This window comes from Rattus rattus, chromosome 7 (assembly GCF_011064425.1).
Source record: "Rattus rattus isolate New Zealand chromosome 7, Rrattus_CSIRO_v1, whole genome shotgun sequence".
NCBI classification, from domain to species: domain Eukaryota; kingdom Metazoa; phylum Chordata; class Mammalia; order Rodentia; family Muridae; genus Rattus; species Rattus rattus.
Genome location: NC_046160.1, coordinates 49,189,359 through 49,216,391, shown reverse-complemented (window position 1 = coordinate 49,216,391; position 27,033 = coordinate 49,189,359). Strand labels below are relative to the sequence as shown.

The 27,033-nt window shown below is 40.0% G+C and overlaps 1 protein-coding gene across 2 annotated transcripts; it reads right to left on the bottom strand.

The window, feature by feature from the left end:
- Positions 1-806: 806 nt before the first annotated feature.
- On the bottom strand, positions 807-26,690 carry Agr3 (anterior gradient 3, protein disulphide isomerase family member). 2 transcript variants are annotated; one of them, XM_032907652.1, is made up of 9 exons: positions 26,584-26,690; positions 22,578-22,710; positions 17,371-17,434; positions 9,558-9,610; positions 8,916-8,992; positions 8,659-8,722; positions 8,149-8,232; positions 1,362-1,506; positions 807-964 (listed from the first exon to the last, which is right to left on the bottom strand). In XM_032907652.1, the coding sequence occupies exons 2-8, from the start codon at positions 22,681-22,683 to the stop codon at positions 1,409-1,411; spliced, it is 546 nt and encodes a 181-aa protein (XP_032763543.1). In that variant the 5' UTR covers positions 22,684-22,710; positions 26,584-26,690; the 3' UTR covers positions 807-964; positions 1,362-1,408. The 2 variants fall into 2 exon arrangements, with proteins under 2 accessions (XP_032763543.1, XP_032763544.1); XM_032907653.1 differs by lacking the exons at positions 807-964; positions 1,362-1,506 and adding an exon at positions 7,395-7,626 and having other exon boundaries at positions 26,584-26,689.
- Between the last annotated feature and the right edge of the window lie 343 nt (positions 26,691-27,033).

The following is a 27,033-nucleotide window of genomic DNA, read 5'->3' as shown; positions in this document are numbered from 1 at the left end:
TCCCTGTTTGTGATTGCTTTATTGGTTTTATTTCCATTTTCCTGTCTTAATTTTTAAAAATTTTCTTCCACTGTTTTTTTTATGGTTTCATAGATTTTTACAGGTGATTTATCCATTTTTCTTTTAAAAACCTCTATTATATTAATAAAGAATATTTTAAGGTCCTTGTCTTGTGTTTAACCTATACTGTAGTTCATAGAGCCTAATGTGGTAGGGTTGCTGTGTTTAGTGGGACCATATTCTCCTGGCTGTAATTAATTGTTTTTATGCTTGTCTCTAAGTCTCTGGGTTTTGAAAGATTATAACTCTAGGTGATGATATCTAGTCTTGTCTTTGTTGGATGTTTTATTCCTTGGTTTCTGTTGCCCTCACTGATTCTTAGGAGAGTGTGGTTGCTGTGTGTTGCCTGGTAAGAAATTCCTCTGGGATCTTGATAGTTGTGGCCATTGGGGAGTCCAGGTAAAATGTGTTGCTAGGTAATGGGAACTCACACTTTGGAATGGGGATGAGCTGGGTGCCTGAAAATGGCCCACAGAAGAGATTAAAAACAAGGTGTTCCACCAGGTTTCCCAGTCCCCTGGGAATAGGGGCAGAGTAAGGAGAGGCCACAACAGAGTCTGCTACAGAGCTGGGGCTGAGACTGGGGATTTAGATTTGGAGAAGAGGGAGAGACAAAGGTCACCAGTTAGGATATTTGCTTTCCTACCATGACCTGCAAGTGTTCCACAGGATGCCTGCTGGAGCTGGGTGCTGAGATAACGTGATGAGTGGAGGGAAGGAAGGTGGTGCAGGAAGAGCTGGGCATTGGGGCAGAGAGGACAGGGGATCTGCTTCATGTTGTCTGCCACCAGGCTGAGCATGATGCTGGGATTTGGATTTGAAGGAGTGGTGAAGGTCCCAAGTTAGCCTACCTGCTTCTCTGGCTGCTTCTTACCTGGACCTGGTGGTTCCCAGAGAATGCCTGCTGGAGTGAGGGGAGAATGAGAGGAGTGGGGGGTGGGTAGTTTCAAGGGGAAGATCTGTATGATTCACTGGAGGTGGGGCTAAGGAGGGGAAGGGAGGCTGCAGTAGGTACAGAGCTGCTGGTGAGACTTGTGGATTGTGTTTGAAGGAACACAGAGAGAGGTGAATATCTGTGGAGAACTTTCCTGCCTCTTTGGCTAGAGTGAGAATCAATTTTCCTGTTTGTAGAGATACCATCATCACGTTGGTGTTGGGATCCATTCTTGTCTAATATGACTAATGTCATCTTTTAAGGTCTCTATTTTTGAGTAAAGGTAATATTTGAGGTACTAAGAACAAGGATTCTGACATGTAAAGGGGAGCAATTCAACCTGTATATAATGGCTAGTTTTAATTACCAAGTAGACACATCCTAGAATTTCCTCAGAAGAATCTACGTAAGGAATTATCTTGATCCTCTTTGCCTATAGGCATGTCTGTGGGAGATCATCTTGATTGCCCTCACTGAGGTAGACAGCACCATTCCTGGGTTTGGGTCATGGTCTGTACGAGAATAGAGAAGGCAAGCTGAGGATTAGCATTCATGCATTTCTTTATCTCTGCTCTTGCTTGTGGATATGCTGTTGTGCTATGCCCAGGTGCTTCAAGTTCTTGAAAATTTTGACTCCCCTGTAATTTGGACTGAAGGTGTAAATGTAAGCTAAAATAAACCCTTTGTATTTAAGCTCCCCCCCCTTTTCTTTGGTCAGGGTGTTTCATCACAGCAATAAAAATGAATGTAGCTCAGTAGCTCAGTGTGATGACATATTCTCTGTGAAAATCACTGCACTGTAGTTCCCTGAGTGGCGGTAACCAATGGTTAGTGTGAATCCAATCACATTCCAGTAGATCTAGTCCAGCCAAGGTGTGCAGTAGTCCTAAACCAAATCTGGGCGAATAGCAGGTGAGTCCAGGGTTTAGTAGCCTCTGATTACAGGTGGGTTCCAAGATCCCTTTGCCCTCCCAACATCTGAACAATTTTGTGGTGCTGTTTATCAGTGTGGATGGGTGAGAAGGCCAGGGAGTCACAGGGAGACTCTGTTTCCAGGGTTTTACTACTTCATGAAAGACAGACAGGGAAGAAACATATTTAAGATGCAGAAAAGAAATTCCTCATTTTTTTCTTTACTCAGTAAGACTGGAGTTAAATATGTAGATTGTATATAATTATGTTTTAAGAAGTATCACTTTAAAGTCTTTAGCAAATCTTAATGTATATATGTATAATGTTCTAGAAAGATAAGTGTCCTTGAAGCCTGACACATTTTTGTTAATTATAAAACCCTGAAATATAAAACAAACCTGTGTGTACTTTGTGTTTTAGGTCTATACCAATGAATCTTAAGTGAAATGAGGACGTGTTCTATTACTGCCAATTTGATAAAACAGAAACCATACGGTGGGGCTAAAGATTCTGTTTTTATCAAATTGGCAGTAGTAGAACACGTTCTCATTTGACTTAAGATTCATAAGCACTACAGCTTGTGTGAAACTTGACAGCATGGTGAGACAGCTGTGTCTCTCTCTACTGGTCCCACTCCATGGGAGTCATGTCGAGAGAGATTGTTTCCTATTGTTGAGGCATATTCACATCTTATCTCTAGGTGGAATTCCGCAGGGGATGGAAGATGGCTTTAATTTTTTCCAGTCTGTCTTTGCATACACGGTAATAAATGCCATTTCGGACACAAAATAGAAAATAGATGCTGGGTAATTAGGAAAGCTTAAAGCTTTTAAAATACGGTCTCTGTGTGTTTATGCTTACTCAAGTGAATGTGCGTCGTTTGTTTGCTTGTTTTTTAAATAGCTTCTCTCATTGGCCCGGAGCTGGAGCCTGCTTAGCACTAGATTGGCTGAGCAGTGAGCTGCAGAGATCCACGTGACTCCATCCAGCACTTCTATTTCAAGTGGGTAGCACCATGCCTGGATCGATTTACATAAGTTCTGGGATTTGAACTCAGATTCTCATGATTGCATGGGAAGCATTTTACTGACGGGGTCCTCTCTAATGGACAAGGGGGCACCGGAATGGGAGGATCAACTAGGGATAGGGAAGGGAGAGGGGATGAGAGAGGAAATAGAGGGAGAGACAGCTAAAACTAAGGGCCACATAGGAACCTGATATAGTAGAAGCTTCCTAAAATATCTACATATATAAAGGCAACATAAATGAAATTATCAAATAACGAGGGAGACAGAGCTCCAATTTAACATTTCCTGTCCACAAATGAAGCTTCCAGTTCCAGGAATGGATTGCATCTAATCAAATAGGGTCTCATGGGGACCCCTAAACAACCCAGTCTGTTGGCAAGACTATGAGTGGCTCTCTACAAAATGACAGTAAGGCCCCGTTGCTTAAGATGAAACCTACACAACTCCTCGAACATGGAGAAGTCGAGCTGGTGCCCATTTTGAGCCTTTACCACCCATGTACCTGTATTCACAGCATGGGAAGGTACTCTTCATGGTACCCAAGGAGAAAGGTTAACACCAACCCAGCTACAAACTCATCTACAATGGCGTTCTGCCTTCAGAACACACTGGTGCAACAGCTTGTGGGAGTAGCCAACCAGTATCTGACTTGAGTTAAGCCCTATTTGATGAGATGGAGCTCATACCAGATGCTGCTTGGCTGGCCAAGATCCTGAGACCAGACTAACCAGGAACCTAACCAAATACTACTGTTCTGCTGAAGGAAAGTAGCAATAAAATGACTCCTAATGACCTTCTGCTACACTCATAGACCAGTGCCCTGTTCAGCCATCATCAGAGAAGCCTCCTGTTGTAGCAGATGAGAACAAATACAGAGACCCACAGCCGGACAAGTATGCAGAGAGTGAGAGACCTGGGATGTATCCATCCAAGCTCCCCCCTTGGGGCATAGGGAGCTCTGTGAAAGAGGAGACAGAAAGAGTCTAAGAGCCAGAGGGGATGGAGGACACCATCAAGGTCTTTTAGACACAACAGGGTATGGGCACATATGAACTCAGACACTGAGGCAGCATGAACAGGGCCTGCATGGTGTCAAATGGGACCCAAGAACTGAGTGTAGAAGTGGAAAAGACCCTCACCCTTGATCCAGAAACTCTCTCCAACTGATAGACACTTGCAAATGAAAACAGTTTTCTCCAAGAAAGTCTCAGAGGGAAAGCAAACCCCTCTTAAGGGTAGGCCCCATTTCCAGCAGCAGATGGCCAACACTAAAGGATTCCAAAGACATCTTTGGCGGTTCATTATTACATAATGCTAAGTCATGGCTTTACTGTTGTTGTTGTCATTAAATCTTACTTGTCCTTTGTATATATCATGGCATCCTGTGGTGCTTTTATGGGATTCCTCTGTGTGTGTGTGTGTGTGTGTGTGTGTGTGTGTGTGTGTGTGTGTGTGTGTGTGAATGCATGTGTCTCTGCCTCTTTATGTATTTCCTGTGCTTTTTCTTTGGCTCTTTTTCTTGTTTGATTGTCTTGTTCTTCTCTTATTTGTTTTGGTTTTATTTTATTATTATTTCTTGGATACCTATTATTTTCTAGGGAGAGGCAGAAAAGGTGTGGATCCAGATAAGAGAGGTAGAAAGGAACTGGGAGGGGTAGGGATAGGAGAGACCGTAATCATATATATTGTATGAAAAAAATCTATTTTCAGCAAAAAGAAAAAGTTATGTTTTTTATTTTTGAGATCATAATATAATTACATCATTTCTACTTCTCAACCTCAAACCTTCCAATATGCTCCTCCATGGCCTCCATTTTCATTTTCTCTCTCTCTCTCTCTCTCTCTCTCTCTCTCTCCCCTCTCTCTCTCTCTCTCTCTCACACACACACACACACACACACACACACACACACATTCCTAAATACATAAATACAACATGCTCAGTATGCACAACGTTTGTTCTATTTATGTTTTCAGAGCTGACCAGTTGGTACTGGTTAACCAGTTGGTGTGTCCTTCTCTGGAGACTATTCTTCCTGCAACCAGATTTTCTTAGATGCGTGGGATCGAGGACTCCTGGGCTTTCCCCATCAAGTTTGGCATGCCCATTGTTCTTGTTCAGCAGTCACGTTGATGAGACCTCATGGGTGTAGCTTCTGATGTTACTAGGAGACATAATCTCATAGCAAACTGCCTGATCCTTTGGTTCTTACAGTCTTCCTACCTCGGCTTCTGCAATGATTCCTGAGCTTCAGGTAGAATCGTGGCTCTGTAAATGTAGCCACTGGAACAGCAGTTTATCTGGATTTAACTGGCTACCCTACACTTCGGAACACAACCCCATTGTTATCACTTGGAATATTTAACTCTCTGACTACTGTGTCTCTTTGCAGTGCAAATGAATCCTGAAAGCTCCTCTGTACAAATTTCATTCACACAGAATTGTACATACATTTTCAGAGAGTCGATATTAGTAATATTTTCTTAATGTTGAGTACATCAGGGAAGAAATTTAGATGTTATAGGCATAAATAATGGGGAAGAGGTTATGCTCGTACCTTCCTTCTCCCAGAACCTCCTGCAAATGCTGATGTGTAGCTCTAAATACAAAATGGGAGAGCAAATCTAGAAGCGGTTGGATCCGAGCAAGTCATTTTGTCAAATGATGGTGTTAAGTAGAAGCATTAAGTAGGCTACAGAGTTTAAAAACTTAAATGAGTTTAGAGGAAATAACAGATTCCAAAGCTATATTTCCTAATATAATTATTACAAAATTACAATTTAAAATGAATGTTATTTAATGTATGCATAATACAACTATATATAAATATATAAAGAAATACTAATTTTTTTTATAAAGAAAAGTCAATTTGTTATTCAGTGACACATTTACCATTAACTCTAAATAAAAACAAGTGAATATTCTTCTTTTGTTTGTAGAGACTAAGTTGTCAATGAATTCCTTCTGTGAGTCACATTTCTCCCTTTTCTATGTATTCAGTAATGAATTACTTTAATCAACTGTATTACTTTAATATTTTCTATCAAAATAATATTAAGAATTGCATTGCTATACTACATCTTATTTTTAATTTTAGATCAAAGTCAAATTAGTGTTTAAGTAAAACACTTAATTAATTATAATGTACTGGTATTCTCTAATTCGGGAGCATGAATGTATGTGTTTATGCCTTGTGCAGATAGCTTACATAGAAACGTAGTGCAGAAAATATTCATGCATTCTATTCATATCCAAGCAGATCAGGTTCTTAAAGTGTAATTTTAAAACCAACAGGATGGTATCAAATCACACCTAGAACGATCTTTCTCTGACTCACCAAATCTCGGGGTTATCCAGGTATGTGTGTCAGACTGTGTATTTCTAGCTCAAGCATATGTTTTTTGACTCAGGACACTTCAGAAATATGATCAGATTCTATAGGTTAGGAATGCAAACTATCCGAAGATGTCCTGCTTTCTGATAATTGTTCCTTCCTGACTGTGGGGTTCCTTTTGGCAGAAATCTTATTATTATTTAAAAGAACATGAAACATTTTATCGGCCTTCTGGTATTCCTGTGAAGAGCTGAATCAGAAATTGGTCACCCGATAATATTAGGAGGTTGTATCATCACTGATAATTATTTGGAGAAACTCTTTAATATTACCAAGATGATTTCACTTTTCGGGAAACATTAAATATTTACTAACCTACTAATAATTAAGAAAAAAAGGTGGTTGAATTTTAAAATATATTCTAAGTTTATTTGAATTTACTTTCAAATACCTATCTTGATTTAAAGGGGAAAATAAGTAATTGGTTAACTTTGAAATACTCTGCTAAAGGTTTAAATATGTAACAAGGAGATCGTTTATCTTTTACAACAGTGCATTTGATGTGCTGCAGGGATGGGTGTAAAATTAGATTAGCGGTCAAAGAGAATGAGAGCAGAGGAAGTAGAAGTAACCGCCAACTTCTTACTGAGGCCCTTGTTCCTCCACTAGAAATGTATTAGGTACTTTTTGTAGTAACCAAAGTGTCTGGCATCAGTAACATAGGGAGGAAGACTCAGAGGGTCTGGTCCATGGTCAATTAGTACCATGGACTTGGGCAGAACAATCATACAATCATAGCAGGGAGTGTGTGTGTGTGTGTGTGTGTGTGTGTGTGTGTGTGTGCGCGCGTGCGTGTGCGTGTGCATGAAGTTCCTCTTCTTGGTCAATAGGAAATAGAGAGCAAGATAAGGTGTCAGGGATGAGATATCCTCAATGAGCTACTTATCATGACCTATGACCTCTAGCTAGATGCCACCTTCTAAAGTTCCCAGAACTTCTTTACTATCTGAGAAGCAAGCCATCAAGACATGAGGCAGGGGAGACATTGCACATGCAAAGCATAGCAACTGTGAGCTCATGGAAACTCTCTTTGCTACAGGAACAGGTAAATATCAAACGACAGCATCACCGTAAGCTTAACATTTATTAAAATATGATTTTGCCTTCATAAACCATCGCAGACATTTCACAAAGGTAAGTAGTGGTGTTATGAAATCCAGGTACTCGCACATTGGTGTTTGTTAGTGAGCCAGATGCTTGCGTCACACGCTTGACCGTTTAGAGGGGAAGCATCTTTCCATCATTCCTTACAGCTCTGATTGGATACGTCTTAGTGCTTTCTTCATGTTGTCTATCACTGAGAGGAGAGTAAACACACATTGTGCTCTTGCAAATGAAAGTAGTAAATGTTAGAACTTAAATGATAATAAATTAAAGTAGATTGTTTATGCTTTTGTATTAGTTGGCTCATTAGCATACTATATTAATAAGCTAAGTGAATATTTGTAAATTTATGGATTAAGTTAATCAAAGGTGGCTCATCAAATTCATTGACAATAAGCAGTTTTATCAAAGGAGCTTTGAGAGAGTGTTTTCTTTTCTATTAGTTATTGAATTAATCCAGTATTGCTGGATCTGAGACTACTATGACTGATAGTGACTGTAATTAAAAATATTTACTCTTAAGTAATTTTGTACCTCAGTATTTATAGGCATTTCAGAAGGACAAAACCATCATTACTGTCATCTGAGAAAATTTACACTGGGTCTTTGACACTAGGAGGAAGCATTCTCTCTCCTAACATTTCTGTCTTTTTTAGTGTGTGTCAGGGTCAGCTGTCATGACTGACCAATGTAATTTATGATGTAATTTACTCACGCATGGGTAAGTCCTGGGGTTCATATGTGTATAGTCTGTTAGAGTATCTTCCAGTTATATCAGCCCTGACAGTCAAAGAAGGGTCTGTCAAAAACAACACACAACAAAGTCACCCAAATATTACTTAACATGATTTTAACGTTGTTTCTTCTCCCTACTCTAATAACAAGGTCTGGAAAATTTATTAAAAAAAGTCAGTTTTCATCATGTGAATCATGATGGATTAGCCTTGTTTCCTTTTAGGGAGGCATGGCTCTATTTTGGGGTATTGTATTAAAAGTGCATGGATAAGTTGATTTAAGAGCATAAATTCTTTTTAAATGTTTAAAATTTGTTAGCAACATTGTGTGTTTCGGCATGGATCTAACAAGAACATAATGTTATTGATTGGGTTGGAAATGGATCCCCTTTAAAAAGGACAGTGCTTAGGTTAGATCTTAAAGCAAATAAAAACAAGGTTGCCAAGGTTCCTACTAATTTAGCAAACCTGACATGGGGGTGCACACATACCAACAAACATGATCCTTGGCACGTACTGCCCATCAGGGGACAAGTTCTTGTCCGTGGTCTCATGCTAGCAGAAGACGAAACAAATGAACATCATTGGACTGTGTAGCATTCTCTATGGAAGCTAAATTTCCAGGAAATTATACATTAGAATCTTTACACATTCTGTAGTAAAAATACTTGATCCTGCATTTTTTTGAAAAAAAGAAAAGAGGTCAGCATTTCCCTGAAGTTATGACATTATGGTTAGGCTTACATACCATGAGATTCAGCATGATGAAGTCATTTTGGGCCATTTCTTGTATTTCTTCGTTTTTGGCAAATTCCTTTTTTAGTGCTGTAAGGGAGAATGAAATGTCAGTTTGCTTAAAGGGTCAAAACATTGTCCATGTAATATCATAGCTAGTACGTTTTCTATATTTGTGTCAATGGCATGGATGTAAATGGTTTGTGGTACTTTTACTATGTAGTCTATAATTGGGAAGCAATGAGCTAGAATCTGTTTATGGAGATGTCAACGGACAATTACATTGACAAACACAATAGTTTTATAATTTACATTGCGTAGTCACTCATTGGTTAGAAAATTCTCTGTCAGAAAGTTATTCCACTTATTTTTATTTTTAAGAAGAGCATATCATAGTTTTACATTCAGCAGATTTGAGCAGCCATTATAATCCTTTGTCTGGACTGTGTCTCACGACTTAGCCTTGGTTTACCTCTGACTCACATTCTTTCTGCTGCAGTTACTAGTGGGTGCCCCTAGGTGGCTCTCTCTTGGTCACTAAGCATCTTGGTAGAATGGTGGGACTTACTTTTCTGGGTTCCTTCTTAACCTTTCTTACCAGCTAACTTCTATCTCATGTTTGGATCCACAGTAAGATCCCAGGAGCTACGGTTACCTTGACAATACTGACAGTCCTCCAGGTGGTGAATAACCATCAGCGGCTTGTTACTAAACAGAGAAAGCATAAAATGAAGTTGATTAATGCTGCCTCAAATTATAAAATGGAGTTATAATAAAAATTTTGGTACTATTAAGAAGACTTAAATATCTTAGGTTCATACTTCATGGCAATGTAACCTATAGTAGGTAGTGCCATCTGGTGTGTGGTCACAGAACTCACCATGTATAATATTATCAGTGTCAGCTCACAGGCTGCATAGCATACTGAATCAGGTTGCTGGTGTGGAGTACATGAACCATAGCAAAAAGTAGCAGGTGCCCTTAGGTCTACTATAGTATGTATAGATAGCTAGAACACAGTGCTATCACCAGGACTTATGTAATTATTGCTAATGAAATGATGATATATGATTTAAGGAGAGTCAACTTAAAATTTTCTTGGTTTATCATTTAAGTTTTAAAAAAATAGTCATAGTTGATCAGTTTCGCATCATTTTATTCATGTGTCAACCTAAATTTAGAAATAAATGAGAGTCTCCTATTAATATATTTTTCAGGATCATTTTGATTTTAACTCTGAACAAAGTTGTAATGTTACGTTACTTCCGAACTCTAGTCTAAAAGTAAAATGAGAGTAGTAATTGCAGAAGGGATAAAAATAATTATGATGTGGATATTTTCATGGGTTAGGTTTCCTCCTATCCCCTAAAGTTCTTGTGGTGGAAGCAAGGTCCCTAATGGGATGATGAGGTGGTGGAAAATCTGAGGGTAGAAGGTGGTTAGGTAATAGCGTGTCCTCGAGAATATGTCACTGTGTTTCCTGGGAGACGATCTGGTCTCTTGGGACTGGATCAGTTCCCACAAGGATGCTTTGCCGTGAGGCTGGGATCTCCTAATCCTCTTTGCACACAATCATATCCATCTGCCGTGAGGTCTCACCAGAGCCAGGCAAATATCGATGTCTATGACCTTGAATTTCAGGAGCCAAGCAAACCTCTTTGCTTTACAAGTTACCCAGCTTCATGTATTTGATTATAACAACACAAAACTGGCTAAGAAAGACGTATTGGATAATTTTTTCAAATATGGCTTTAATACTATAAATAATTATAGACACAAAAAAGAAAAATTTGAAACATGCTTATTCAACAAAAATTTTTATCTATTAATATTTATTAATTTGGTTTGAAACTGGTAATCAATCTTTGGGCATGCTAGGCAAGCACTCTACTAGTTGGCTAGATTCCCAGGCCCCATCCATCTTTTCAAAAACCAATTACAAAATATAATTATATAAATTCAGTGACTGTATAACCACTGAAAAATGAAGTATCCAGGATTGTGTTTTAGTCTCAGTAAATGTTAAATACAAACTTTGAATTGATAACTTTATTTACTTCTCAAGTTTTAAAAGTACATTTTGGAGTCAAGTGGTAGTGGTGCATACTTTTAATCCCAGAACTTGGAAGGGAGAGGCAGGCAGATCTCTGAGTTTGAGGCCAGCCTGATCTGCAGAGGGAGTTCTAGGACTGCCAGAACTGTACAGAGAAACCTTGTCTTGAAAAATGAAACAAAATAACAAAAACAACAATAAAAGCAACAAAAGAGAAGTACATTTTGGATAAAACTCTTCCAAATTGCCTTAGAATTTGTGGGAAAATGATGAATGAAGTGTTATGCCTACTTCTTATGAGTAACATGCGAAAACTAACCCTATTCAATGAGGCTTTCATAAGCAGGTCAAACTAGATTCAGACCTCCTAAGCCCAAGATGTTTAATGATGCTCTCACAGGCAGGTCTACACTTAGCCTTGTAAACATCAGCCATGGAAGTTTTCTATTAGCTGGCTTGTCTTCTTACTGAGCTCAGGGGTATAGACATCCTGAGATGCAGTTGTCAGGAGCATGGAAAGAAAGAAAGAAAGAAAGAAAGAAAGAAAGAAAGAAAGAAAAAGAAAGAAAGAAAGAAAGAAAGAAAGAAAGAAAAGAAAGAAAGAAGGAAGGAAGGGAGGAAAAAAGGAAAAAAAAAAGGAAAGAAGGAAAAAAGGAAGAAAGAAAGAAAAAAGAAAAAAGAAAGGTAGCTTTTGTTTGTCTGATCCTGTCCATTGTTTTCTTATGGTTTCAAATATTTCCTTTCTAACACTAATTTTGAATTTAGTTTCTTTCTATTTTGTGGAATGGAGTTTTAAGGCACAATATTAGATTATATGAAATGTTCTTCTTTCAAATGATGAGATAAAGATATTTATTGGAAAATTATATCAGTAAGGGTATTTATTCAGAAAATTTCCCTCTTTGATCTGTTTATAGTGCATTGCATAAGTTTCAGTATGTTGACTTTCCTATTCGATTTTCCTCAAATTAAAAGAAAAATCTCTTTTCTGCTTCTCACCCATGCCAGATCAGCAGTGCTGATACATTCCCACACCCTACAGCCTGCCTGTCTCCCTGGAGGTCTGCAGTAACCAGGGACACAGTCCTTCTAGTTTGCCCATCCATCTGCAACTGGGGCAGATCATGGCTCTGGAACTCAAAGCCTGCCTGTATCACAAGAGGTTTGCCCTAATGAGGAACACAGGAGTCTACTCTAACAAGAGACACAGGAGGTTCTCCCTAACTAGAGACAGCACTGCCTGCCTCACAGGAGGCCTGCTCCAGACTGGGACACACAGGTCAGTTAATACCAGAGATAACCAGGTGATGAGAGGCAAGGACAAGAACATAGGCAACAGAAGTCAATGCAATTCAGCACCATCAGAACCTACTTCTCCCACCACAGCAAACTCTGGATACCCTAACACACCTGAAAAGCAAGATTCTGCTATAAAATCCTATCTTATCAAGATGATAGAGGCCTGTAAGGAGCATATAAACAATTCCCTTAAAGAAATGCAGGAAAACACAGGCAAATGGGTAGAAGACCTCAAGGAGGAAACAAATCAATCCTGTAAAGAAATATAGGAAAATACAATCAGGCAAGTGAAGGAATTGAGCAGAACAGTCCAAAATATAAAAATGGAAATAGAAAAAAATGAAGGAAACACAAAGGGAGGCAACCCTGGAGATGGGCAATTTAGAAAAGAGATCAGGAGCTACCTACGCAAGTATCACCAACAGAAAATAAGAGATAGAAGAGAGAATCTCAGGCATAGAAGATAGTATAGAAGATACTGATGCATTGATCAAAGAAAATACAAAGTGTAAGAAACTCCTAACCCCACATATCCAGGAAATTCAGGATACAATGAAAAGATCAAACCTAAGAATAATAGGAATAGAAGAGAGTAAAGATTCTCAGTTCAAAGGGCCAGAAAACATGAACAAAATCATACACGAAAACATCCCTAATCTAAACAAAGAGATGGCCATAATGGTACAAGAAGTCTACAGAACACCAAATAGATTGGACCAGAAAAGAAAATCCTCTTGTCACATAACAATCAAAACACACTAAATGCACAGAATAAGGAAAGAATATTAAAAGCTGTAAGGGGAAAAGGCCAAGTAACATATAAAGACAGACCTATCAGAATTACACCAGACTTCTTAACAGAGTCTCTAAAAGTCAGAAGATCCTGGATAGCTGTCATGCAGACCCCACAGAACACAAATTTCAGCTCAGGATACTATACCCAGCAAAACTCTCAACCACCATAGATGGAGAAACCAAGATATTCCATGACAAAACCAAATTTAAACAGTATGTTTCTACTAATCCAGTCCTACAGAGGATAGTGGAAGGAAAACTCTAACACAAGAAGGGTAACTAAACCCATGAAAATACAAGAAACTAAATATCTCACAGCAAACCCAAATGAAGAGAATCTCTCTCTCTCTCTCTCTCTCTCTCTCTCTCTCTCTCTCCCTCCCTCCTCCCTCTCTCTCTCTCCTCTCCCTCCTCTCCCTCTCCCTCCCTCCCCTCTCCTCTCTCTCTCTCTCTCACACACACACACACACACACACACACTCACACACACACACACAAAACATATAGCAACAAAAATAACAGGAACTAACAATATTCTGTATTTAATATCTCTCAACATCAATGAACTCAATTCCCCAGTAAAAAACACAGACTTACAGACTAGATATGTAAACAGGATTCAACATTTTGCTACATACAAGAACCACACCTTAGTGACAGACGGACACTAACTCAGAGTAAAGTGCTGGAAAAAAGTTTTCTAAGAAAATGGTCCCAAGAAACAAGCTGGAGACACCATTCTAATATTCAACCAAAAGTTATCAAAAAAGATGGGCAAGGACACTTCATATTCATCAAAGGTAAAATTCACCAAGAGGAAGTCTCAATTTTGAACATCTATGGCTCAAATGCAAGGGTACCGAGATTCATAAAAGAAACTTTACTAAAGCTCAAAACATACATACATTGAACCTCACACAGTAATACTCGGATACTTCAACACCCCACTCTCACCAATGGGTAGGTCAAAAAAAAAACAGAAACTCAACAGAAACACAGTGGAAAGTCTTGGAGAAATAAGGAATTCGTGGTATATTCCTAAACATAGTGAAAGCAATATATAGCAAACCAATAGCCAACATCAAATTAAATGGAGAGAAACTAGAAGCGATCCCACTAAAATCAGGAACAAGACAAAACTGCCCACTCTCTTTCTATTTATTCAACATAGTACTGGAAGTTCCAGCTAGAACAATTAGACAACAAAAGGAGATCAAGGGGGATACAAATTGCAAAGGAAGAAGTCAAAGTCTCACTATTTTAAGATATTATGATAGTATACATAAGCAACCCCCAAAATTCCACCAGTCACCTCCTACAGCTGATAAACTATTTCAGCAAAGTGGCAGGATATAAATTTAACTAAAACAAAAATCAGTAGCCTTCCTTTATACAAATGATAAACAAGCTGAGAAATAAATTAAGGAAGCAATACCATTCATAATAACCACAATAGTATAAAATATCTTGGTGCAACTCTCATCGAGTAAGTGAAAGCTCTGTATGACAAGAACTTCAAATCCCTGAACAAAGAGATTGAAGAATACCTCAGAAGTTTGAAAGATCTCCCATGCTCATGGGTTGGTTTGGCCATCTTACCAAAAGAAATCTAGATTCAATGTAGTCCCCATCAAAATTCCAACACAATTCTCTCTTTTTTTTATTTTTTTCCATCTTTACTAAATTGGGTATTTCTTATTTACATTTCAAATGTTATTCCCTTTCCCGGCTTCCGGGCCAACATCCCCCTAACCCCTCCGTCTCCCCTTCTCTATGGGTGTTCCCCTTCCCATCCTCCCCCCATTACCACCCTGCCGCCAACAATCATGTTCACTGGGGGTTCAGTATTGGCAGGACCAAGGGCTTCCCCTTCCACTGGTGATCTTACTAAGCTATTCATTGCTACCTATGAGGTTGGAGCCCAGGGTCAGTCCATGTATAGTCTTTGGGTAGTGGCTTAGTCCCTGGAAGCTCTGGTTGGTTGGCATTGTTGTTCATATGGGGTCTCCATATGACTTGATGGCTATGGAGGTGCTTTTAGCCAAAATGCCCAACATTGGGGAGAGGGAACTCGAAGAGCCCAACTCCAGTAGATAGAGCTGCAAGCGAAGGGATAGGGTTACTCACCCACAGTCAAAATTTCTGACCCAGATAGTTCCTATTTGAAAGAACTGCAGGAACAAAGATGGAGAAGAGACTCAAGTTCCAATGATGGGCCCAACTTGGGATCCAGCTCATGGTGGAGCACCAAGGCCTGACAATATTATTGATGCTATGATGTGCTTACAGATAGGAACCTGGCAAGGCTGTCCTCTAGGAGGCTCCACTAGCAGCTGACTGAGAGAGACACAGATACTTACATTCAACCATTAGACTGAAGTCGGGGACTCCTATGGTTGGATTAAGGAAAAGACTGAAGAAGGTGAAGGGGAGAGTGACCCATAGGAAGACCAGTAGTCTCAACTAATGCAGGCCCCAGGGAGCTCCCAGAGACTGAGCTACCAACCAGGAGCATATGTGGGTCGGTTGAAGGCCCCTGGCATGAATATAGCAGAAGTCTGCCTGGTCAGGCCTTTGTGGGAGAAGATGCGTGTAATCCTTGAGAGACTTGAGGCCCCAGGGAAGGGGAATGCTCTGTGTGTGTGTGTGTGTGTGTGTGTGTGTGTGTGTGTGTGTGTGTGTGTGTGTGTGTGTGTGTGTAAGCACCTTCACAGAAGAAAGGGGAAAGAGGAATGGGATGAGGAACTGTGGGAATTGGGGCAATGGCTGGAGTGTAAATAAATAAAATAATTTAAAAATTTCTCTCTTAATATCCTTTTGACCCATTTGACACATAAATGTGTGTGTGTGTGTGTGTGTGTGTGTGAACTGTATGTGATATGTGCATGTGGTACATACACATGAGTGCTATGTGTTGTATGTGCATGCATGTGTAGTTGCAAACATCTGTGTAGTTCCTGAAGAGGCCAAAGTGGAATGTCATTGTCCACCTCCATAAACGCTCTTCTTCATTTTCTGAGAGAGTGTCTCTCACAGAGCTTGATGTAAGCTACTTCATCTAGGCTGGCTGCCCAGTGAGCTCCTGGAAGTCACCTGTTTCCACAAAGTCTCATGGATTTCAGACTGGCCTTCAGCTTACTGTATTGCTGGGATATCCTTGAACTCATGATCCCCTTGCACCTAGTTCCAGAGTCCTGGGTGTGCACCATCACACCCATCTTATGTGACCAGGGGAATTGAACTCAGGGCTTTTGCTCACTCTGCTAGAACTCTATTAGCTTGATCTATTTAACAGACTCATTTTTAGTTTTTAACCATCCTAGAATTTGCAGATTGAATTTTCCCGTCTCTGGGCAGATACCTTCAGCGCTCTGAGGCTGGAATTTGTCCATGTGTTGTTTCTTACCTTCATATTTGGAAATGAAATTTGTCTGTAATATTTATTCAGTTCTGAGAGTGGTTAGCTCCATTTCCATTTAATTTTCTCTGTTTCCACTTTAATCTGAGAGTTGGAAATGAATATTCTTCAGACATATGAAAAATTCTCCAGGAGATTTTGCAATCTTTAAGGATAAAACTTATGCTACATTTGATCATTGGTCAGTGCCTGGCACATACTGGAGGATGGTCAACTAGTACTCAGCTGATTAAGTAGGAATAGGGGTGTGAAATAAAGATCCCCACGGTGTCTTGCTCACCAGACCTGCTGGAGGACTGTTCCTGTAAATTGCTGTCCTAAGCTTGCACAGTGCTTGGTGAGTGGCATCACCCCATATTCATACAACTTATATTTAAAGCTTGCCTGCGTAATAAAGAAATCCAAGCAGAGGGATTTAGAACGTTTACAAACAAAGAATTCTATTTGTTATGGATTGAACGGGAAATGTTCCCTACAGGCTTGTTTGTTTGAACAACTGTTCTCACTGTGTTGGTGGCACAGTTTTGCAAGGTTGTGGAACTTTTAGAAGGTGGAGAGAGCGGTGGCTGGTGGACAGCCCTCATAGGATGTACCTGACTGACCCTGGCCCCATTCTCTGCTGACTGTCAGTGTGATGGAAACTTTTGCCATGCCTTCTTTACAACGATGGATTCTATGTCCAAGTGCTGACTCAAGATCAATCCTCCCTCCTTAAGTAGTTTCTGTCAGTTATCTGGTTACAGTAATGAGATGAGAAGCATTGGGATAGCAACCATGACTTCACCCAGCCTACAATCACAGCACAAGAACTGTGGCATTCTTTCAGATGCAAACATAACTCTTTCTGTCTTTTCTTTGAGGCGTGAGAGATGAGATGTGAAGAGTAACTGAGAGGGATTTTACCTTTTGTGAGCATGAAAGAGACCTTCTTCATAAGTTTGCACCCAGGTGATGTCATCTCCCCACCCTGAAGAAGAGATAAATTCTTGTATTATTCCAGGACATATAGGTCCCTGACTGATAAGCAGATGTCAATCTACAGACCTGTAATAGCTCTAAAGCTGTTCAGTGACAGATACTGTAAAGGATAGTCTGGATTCAAAGTGGCACCCTATCAGATTGTATGTTATAGCGTTTGGGAGTTCAAACAAAGCTCAAGACCAACCTTGAACCTGTTCAGCAATGATCAGGGCTGGATAATTGATGGACGGTGGCTGAGAAGACGTCTCTGGCCATGCAAAAGCTCTAGCTTTCAGAACGTACATGAAATGATCCTTAGCATACTTCCAAAGCACTGCCACGAGCCATTTTGAATCTTGAGCGTCAAAGGACGCTGACTGCTTCTATGCAGTGCACGTTTGAGCAACAGTTTCAAATTCCACTTTCGATTTTTTGCTTGAAAAATGTTTAACACACACACACACACACACACACACACACACACACACACAGAGTATTCTGGAAACATCCAAGGAGTGAGATACAGGGAGAGAGAAAGCTGTGACTACAGAGAGAATCATTAGCCTTAGAAAGGAGTAATTGTGAATGCATGCTAGAGATTAAAACATGAAGCTCTCAAGAAGTAGGATGTACAGGCCATCCAGGCATATTGAGGAGTGTTTAGGATTAATAATTAACCCAGATATAAATGAGAAAGACTGACACGAATTAACTGGGGGCTAATTAGACTCAGGTTTTCCTCTGTGTTAAAATAACAGATTGCGGCATCTACCCTTGATACCACAGACATGTAACAACAGAAGTGAAAAGTAGAACTGTGAACTAAGATGCAAATGATTCTGTGTTTCTTTTTGTTTCATTTATTTGTTAGTTGATAACAACTTTGAGATATTATTCACACATTATTCTACTCACTCATAGAAAGGCTACATTCTTTGTGGCAAATTCCCGGAGCTACATGGTCAACACTAGAGTACACTTTAAAACATTTTTACCACCTCAAAGCCATCTCTTGTTAAAAAAAAAAACTAATTACATTTATTTATCCATTTATTTATGTGTGTGACGAGGGGGCATGATGTGCTTCGGTGCTAATGTGGAGGTCAGAGGACAACTGAAGGTGTAGGTTCTCTACATACAGTAAAGGATTCTGGGAATTGAATTCAGGTCATCAGGCTTGGCACTAAGCACTTTACCTGTCATCCACCACTTACTTTCTAGATCTTTCCCAGCTCTAAGAAACACTTAATCTAGTATGTACCCCTCTAGTTTGCATATACTGGACATTTCATGTAAGTGGACTAGTCCCCACATTTGCACTATGTGATTTTTTTATTAGATATTTTATTTATTTACATTTCAAATGTTATCCCCTTTCCTGGTTTCCCCTTTGGAAACGCCCCATCCCACCCCTCCTCCCCCTGCTTCTATTAGGGTGATCCCCCTCTCACCCACCCACTCTTACCTTACCACCCTGGTATTCCCCAACAATGGGTCATCAAGTCTTCAGAGGACCAAGGGTCTCTCTTACCATTGATGCCAGATAAGGCCATCCTCTGCTACATATGCTGCTGGGGCCTTGGGTCCCTCCTTGTGTACTCTTTGGTTGGTAGCTTAGTCCCTGGAGCACTGTTGGGTCTGGTTTGTTGATATTGTTGTTCTTCCTATGGGGTTGTAAACCCCTTCAGTTCCTTCAGTCCTTCCCCTAACTCCTCCTTCGGGGTCCCCATTCTCAGTCTAATAGTTGACGCAAGCATCCACTCTGTATTTGTCTGGCTCTGGCAGAGGTCTTAGTAGACAGCTATATCAGGCTCCTGTCAGCAAGCACTTCTTGACATCTGCGATAATGTCTGGGTTTGGTGTCTGTATATGGAATGAATCCCCAGGTGTGGCTGTCTCTGGATGGCCTTTCCTTTAGTCTCTGCTCCACACTTTGTTCTTGTATTTCCTTTGATCTTTGTGATTGAATTATTCACTTAGCGTGTTTTCAAAGTTCGTGCTCTATCACATGTTAGTAGTTAATGACTTTTCTATGGCTTAATACTATTCCATTGCATAGCACTAGACTTAGGCAGTGAGAGAAGTTAGTACCAGTATAATGGGGTATTGCTGTGACAGACCCATAAAAAATTTATTCATCAAGACAGGCTCTCTGTAGGTAGCATTTTCTATTCCTGAGCCAGGGTGGCCTCAAACTCACAAGTGCTGGGATTAATGGTGAGTGCCACTACACCTGGAACACACTTTAACTTTCTGAGGAGTTAGTTAAATTGTTCTACAAAGTCACTGTGCCAATTTATAATACAGTAAAAATAATAGATATATTTGTTCTAGATCAGTATCTTAACATTGGAAGCCATCTTTGTGGTTTTGGTGCTTCACTGTAGCTGGAGTCTTCTCTGGAATGATCCTGAAAGATGATCTGATGTTGCTTTTGTCCATTTCACATTAACCTACTGTAGAAGTATGACAGCAGCCCCTTGATTACTTTTCTTTCTTTGCTTGTATTTATTTTAGATGTTATTTTTATATTTATCTTATACTTTAGATTTATGTTTTTATTGTTTTTGCATATGGGTGTTTTGCTTGCATGTATGTATGTGTATCACATGTATGCCTTGTGCTCATGGAAGTCAGCATTAGATTCCCTGGAACTGGAGTTCCAGAGAGTTGTAAACTGCCATGTGGGTGCTGAGATGGGAACCCAGGTTTGCCTAGAAGAGCAGCCAGTGCTCTTAAGTGCTGGCCATCTCTCCAGCTCCCCTTATCTGTTGTAAACGTCACTCAAATACTAGAGATTTATCAATGGGAACATTCCAGATCTCTTTTTCCTGCTCAACCTAGTTCCACCAACATTAAAGGATCATCATCTGTTTTGCTTTTATCCACTAGTCTCTGAGAATACAGAGAAAAAAATTATATAACATCCGAACTAGATAGAGCTCTACCGGGAGCATACTGTGTGTCATAACTGTTTGCATGAAGTCTAGGTCATAATTACAATGGGGCGAATGTGACAGAATTTAAATTCTCTTCCATGTCTAGATCTGTGACTGTTGTTTTGTCTCTAGATTTGGTTATGCTTTTTGATTTTCTATGGATGACTTTATTCATTCATCAGATATGCATTTTTTTTGAGTATCTGCTGTATGTTAGGCACTTGCACTGGCTTCTGGGCAGTTGTTTAGTTTTGTAGCCATGTTGGACTTGAACTCACAAAGTTGAGTACTGGGAGGCACTTTAGGCAAGCACCATCACACCCAGATACAATTCTTACACAAAAAAGATGCTAGGAAGTGTTTTGGTCACAAAACATTTGTGCGTGTGTATTTTTTATAACTACCTATTTCCTTTCCTCACTAATCTGTTTTCTTCCAAGTGTTCCCTGTCCTTAGCTGGTACTGTTCTTTGCTTTAAAGGTCCACACTGGGCACACTGTACCCTGACTCTTTCCACCCGATCCTGCCTTTCATCCTCACTTTCACCGCCATTGCTAACACAGAAATAGACAGTCACAGGGTCAGCAAATACAAGCCAGCCCTCAGCACAGTGACTCAGCGTTAGTGATCTTTTTCTCCATTAAAGCAGTATCTTAATAACTGTAGTAGTAGAACCAAGTTATTCAAGGTAAGCCATGCATATTCTAATTTGTTTTCATAAAGTTTGCCAGAAAAGGGTCCAGAAAGATGGCAGGCAAATACTCCTACTACCAAAACCGATGACTTGAGTTTGATCCCTGCAACCCAAATTGGGGGAGGAGAGAACAGAGTCCAGCAAGTTCAACAAGTTGTCTCTGACCTCAGCTCATAAATAAAAACGTGTAGTAAAACTTGGCTTCAGAGTTTTAGATCAACATCTGAATGGACCCACAGGGTACTGATGTCTTATACATCAGCAATTAGTAGTTTGGCCCTGGGTGGTTTAAAGTTACTGAGCTATTTATTTTATAACTATTGTGCTTGTTTGGAGAGCGATGTGACAAAGTATATCCAGGGAAGTAGTTTTGTCCTTTATCTATTTTTCAGTATGCATTGCCTTTCAAGATGTATAGGTTGTGATTGCTGAGCTAAAGTTTAATTAATTCACTTAGGCAAGCAATTATGGGCACAGCTGGTGGTCTATATATGTGAAGACATGAATGGCTTGGAAGCCAGTCTGTGTTAGCATTTTAGATCCCTGCAGTGTGTTTCGTTGTTCACTCTGCTCAGAGCACCACATCAAAGTGTGGCCAAACACTATGTGGTTATCCCATTTATTTCAATTTATCATGTTGGGGCAAATAATTCTCAGCATTTACTGTTTCCCTGAAAACATAAAAAGAATTCTGAGAACTGTTTCCTCATCATCCTTTTGGATACAAAGTTTTTTTTCCCCCTTAGGCCAGAGTAAAACTGTAAGTGTGTGTGTGTGTGTGTGTGTGTGTGTGTGTGTGTGTGTGTGTGTGTGTGTGTGTGTGTGTTTACCTAAAGCCAAAGCCAATGTCAAATGTCTAAAGTCAGTGCAACTGTTTATTGGAGTCCTAAGAAAGACTTAGTTATCCAAAGTTATCAGGAAGTGAGAGAAAGCATGGTTTTCTGGATATAGCCCTCTATAAAATTATAACAATTATTTTCTTGCCTTAAATAGGGGCCTGGGAACTTAAGCAATCTTTGCAGAATCTTAAATTGCTTTTAAGACAACATTATGGCATAGAAGAACCATTTCGTTTCTAAGATTCTTATGATCAAAGCTATACTCGTCAAACCAGTTCTTTACAACATCTACAAAAGATACATTAAAGAATTTTTATTAAGCCATTTTTATTAAGCCAGGCAGAGTGGTTAAGAGACAGAGGCAGGCCCATATCTATGAGTTTGAGGCTAGCCTGGTGTATGTAACAAGTTCCAAGCCAGCCAAGGCTACATGGAAAGACCCTGTCTCAAAAAACAAAACAAAACAAAAAACCCGAACCCCAAAATGTCATTATTCCTTTGAAATTTGATTATTTACTATCTAAAAATCAATGATCCCCTTTAGAATAGTTTGTTGTAAAGTCATACATAACAAATATCTAGGCATTTCTGCTTATAATCAAACTATAGATGTATACAGCAAATGTATTGAGGACAGTTGAAGGACTGAGTGTAGAAACGACAGTGAGATCACAGTACCTCTTGAGAGAGTCTGAGGAGGTCTCTTTTCCTTCTTGATAGCAATGGCAAGGTTGGAAGAAACTGTGATCAGCAAAAGGCAGAGGGCCAGAGCCGAGTGTAGCATGTCTTCTAGAGAGTCACTCAGAGGCAGCTAAAAGATAATTTTCAGAAGCTGGTCATTTTTCACAGGCCGTTATCCAAAGGTATTTGGACAAACCAGAACCTGACAGTTTCATTTTTCAGTTTTATATTAGATAATCTCAGGGTGATCATTTAAAAACCATTTTAGTAAATATTAAGGTTGTGAGGGTTCTGGAAATCCTGACGCAGAGTGACAATGAGAGCAGGTGGAGGGTACCCAGCTGTTCCTGAGGTCACTGTAGCTCCATAGTGAAACTCAAACCCCATCCTGTTGGTTATCACTTTCAAACTTCATCACGCAAAGCAAGGTTGACTCTTTCACTTTTCATCTCTCTGGGCCTAACAGCTGGGACAACATCTTTAACTCTAGAGTAGCATGAGATTAGACATGAAAACAATCTTCGGCTACAAATAAGAAGCAAAACAGACTATGGGCAAGCCTTGGTTTTCAGTGCTCTGTAGGCACACAGCTCCAACAGTCATAGAGCCTTCCACTTAAAACTTTTCTCTCTAAAAAAGGCCAAGCGTTATCACACTACCGAGATGACGCATAGGGACAGCAGAGTAGAAAGCAGTGCACAGATATCCTCCGTGCTTGTTCGAAATTTCTTAAAATATTTTTGACTGCAGATTTGTATCATCTACCATCGTAATGAAATTTCCTAGCCCAAATGCAATCAACAATTGCTTACTGATTCTGCTGGACTGCGGCTATATTTAACTCCACTAAGAATTGTGGAAAATGGAAGGATTCACAAGACACAATAATTTGCTCCCAAGAAAACAACAGGTGACTGTGAGAGTTGATGCAAAATAGCATCTGAGATCTCGTAGGGCAACAGCTCAGTGGAGGTTTATAGGCCCTGGTTTCTCTAGATAATTTCTTATTTGTCTTGTTCCACTATGTTCTCATTCTCAATGATGTCTCTCCTGTCTCATTTCTGACTCAATGATATTTGCCATTCCTGGTTAGTCTTATTGATTACTTCCATCGATAATTGCCAGCAGAACCACTTATTGTTTTCTTTGTATGCAGGGTCTAAAAGCATGTTAAACAGTAACCATGTCTGATAACACTATCAGTTTCAGTTCTTATAGCTCATTAAGTCATAAAACATTTCAGAATGTCATTCTCGGACCTGGACAATGAAAAGAAAGCAATGGACAAGGAACAGGACAGCCTGGGCTAACAAGGCCAACTTGGAAGGGTCAGCTTCAGTCAGGCTGCAAGTTGCAGTAGTGATGTTGAAAAATTACCTACAAGAAAGTCCTATCAGAGAGGGCTTATATCCAAAACATACAAAGAGACAAATAACCCTATTAAAAAATGGGGTTCAGAGCTAAACAAAGAATTCACAGCTGAGGAATGCCGAATGGCTGAGAAACACCTAGAGAAATGTTCAACATCTTTAGTTATAAGGGAAATGCAAATCAAAACAACCCTGAGATTTCACCTCACACCAGTCAGAATGGCTAAGATCAAAAACTCTGGTGACAGCAGATGCTGGCGAGGATGTGGAGAAAGAGGAACACTCCTCCATTGTTGGTGGGATTGCAGACTGGTACAACCATTCTGGAAATCAGTCTGGAGGTTCCTCAGAAAATTGGACATTGAACTACCTGAGGACCTAGCTATACCTCTCTTGGGCATATACCCAAAAGATGCCCCAACATATAACAAGACACATGCTCCACTATATTCATAGCAACCTTATTTATAATAGCCAGAAGCTGGAAAGAACCCAGATGCTCTACAACAGAAAATGTGGTACATCTACACAATGGAATATTACTCAGCTATCAAAAACAATGACTTTATGAAATTCGTAGGCAAATGGTTGGAACTGGAAAATATCATCCTGAGTGAGCTAACCCAATCACAGAAAGACATACATGGTATGTACTCATTGATAAGTGGCTATTAGCCCAAATGCTTGAGTTACCCTAGATGCACAGAACACATGAAACTCAAGAAGGATGACCAAAATGGAATGCTTTACTCCTTCTTTAAAAAGGAACAAGAATACCCTTGGCAGGGAATAGGGAGGCAAAGTTCAGAACAGAGACTGAAGGAACACCCATTCAGAGCCTGCCCCACATGTGGCCAATACATATACAGCCACCAAACTAGATAAAATGGATGAAGCAAAGAAGTGCAGGCTGACAGGAACCGGATGTAGATCTCTCCTGAGAGACACAGCCAGAATATGGCAAATACATAGGCGAATGCCAGCAGTAAACCACTGAACTGAGAACAGGACCCCCATTGAAGGAATCAGAGAAAGGACTGAAAGAGCTGAAGGGGCTTGAGACCCCATTTGAAGAAAAATGTCAAGCAACCAGAGCTTCCAGGGACTAAGCCACTACCCAAAGACTATACATGGACTGACCCTGGGCTCCAACCTCATAGGTAGCAATGAATATCCTAGTAAGGGCACCAGTGGAAGGGGAAGCCCTGGGTCCTGCTAAGACTGAACCGCCAGTGAACGTGATTATTGGGGGGAGGGGGTAATGGGGGGAGGAGGGGGAAGGGAACACCCATATAGAAGGGGAGGGGAGGGGTTGGGGGATTTTGGCCCGGAAACTGGGAAAGGGAATAACAACCGAAATGTAAATAAGAAATAACCAAGTTAATAAAGATGAAAAAAAAAGTCCTATCAGCTTCTGGAAGGTCTACAACTGAACTATAGGCAGAAAATAATAATAATAATAATAATAATAATAATAATAATAATAATAATAATAAATCCCAGAGATTGTCTCTTCATCTTCCTTGAGAAGGTCCAAAAATACTTCAGATTCTTTTATAATCTTCGAAGAAAAGTTAGGGAAAGTTAATCTGGAGAAAATATTTGGAAAATTCTTGATGCTAGAACCAGAGATGAACAGATAAAAATCTACATCAAGAAAAGGGAAAGGGTGTGTAACTTTCAATATTCGTGTTATTTTAGGTCAAGTTCACAGTTGAGGATGAGCCTTATAACCTCTAATTTCTAGCATCTGTGCATTTATTACATATCTATGTACTATTGTCAAGCACATTTTTATATTCAGTTAAGAAACTTTTGTTAGATGTTGCAAAAATTGTACTGACTGTATTCAAAACAATATAGCTTGTCTACGGTTTTTCGGGACTCAGGGACGCTTCCCTTGGTCTGAGTGTGTCTCGTTGAGAACCCTTCAGTTCCAGATGGGGGGGACAGGCATTGGGAAGAACTTGTTCTTAGGTTACAGCAGCAGCAGATGCTTTGAAGAAGCACCAACCCTGCCGTCTACCAGGAGGCTTTAACAGCATTGGCCAATTAGCACTCTCTAACTCTAGGCTTGTACTTTTGAAGAGGAATTTAACATAAACCACTTACTTTAGTATTGCAATTTTCTGTATCTTAAAATAAAACTTTAGGGGCGAGAGAGATGGCTCAGTATTTAAGAGTACTGACTGCTCTTCCAAAAGACCTGGGTTCAGTTCCCAATGCCCACATGACAAATCACACCTGTCAGTTCCAGGGGGATCCGACATCCACACACAGTCATACATGCAGGCAAAACACCAGCGCACATGAAATAAATGTAAAGAAAAAACAAAACAAAACAAGTAAAGCCTTAAAAATACAAGGAAGCATTGTTGTTAGCGCCCTGATTTTTTTTTTAAAACGAGATCATTATCAAATGAGTTTAACTTACTCTATTATTAATATGAATTGAGAGTTAAACCGTGAAGCCAGCCCAGGAAGCCAAGTCAGTAGCAGCAACGGAATATAGCATCATTTCACGTCTCACGCTTCTAAGAGTCTTACTTTTAAATAGAAAAAAATTGATTGTTTCAATAGAGCAGAAGTTGAAAGACTGAACAGTGAGTAGTCTGGAAGTTTTGCCTGCTTACCTGAGCGGCCCAGCGATCTTGTTAGAAATGTATTTTGAGTGTCACTCGTTACAAAGGGGTGTGGATTTATAGACACACACACCTGACCTACAACTTCACCTGCATGGCAACAAGAGCGCTCTCACCTGTGTGCCCACAAACAGAGGCTTGTCCAAAGAACTTGGCTTCTTTCCAGTTCTCAGGCTTTGGAGGAGAACGTGCTCCTCGCTCTAAATTAGGATCACATGTCTTTATAAACGACGCCAAAGACTTCTTTATGCTTTTCTCTCTCTACCTTTCACTTTCCAAGGTTAAGTAGACATTTGGCTAGGTTTCAGCACTGCAAGAAAAAAGGAAAGAAAATGGCGGGGGTGGGGGGAGGAAGGGGCAGGGGCAGGGGATGAATGTAGAAACCGTGTGTACTCCATTGTTCCCAATGGGAGTTCAGGGAGCTTTGTGGATTACACACAA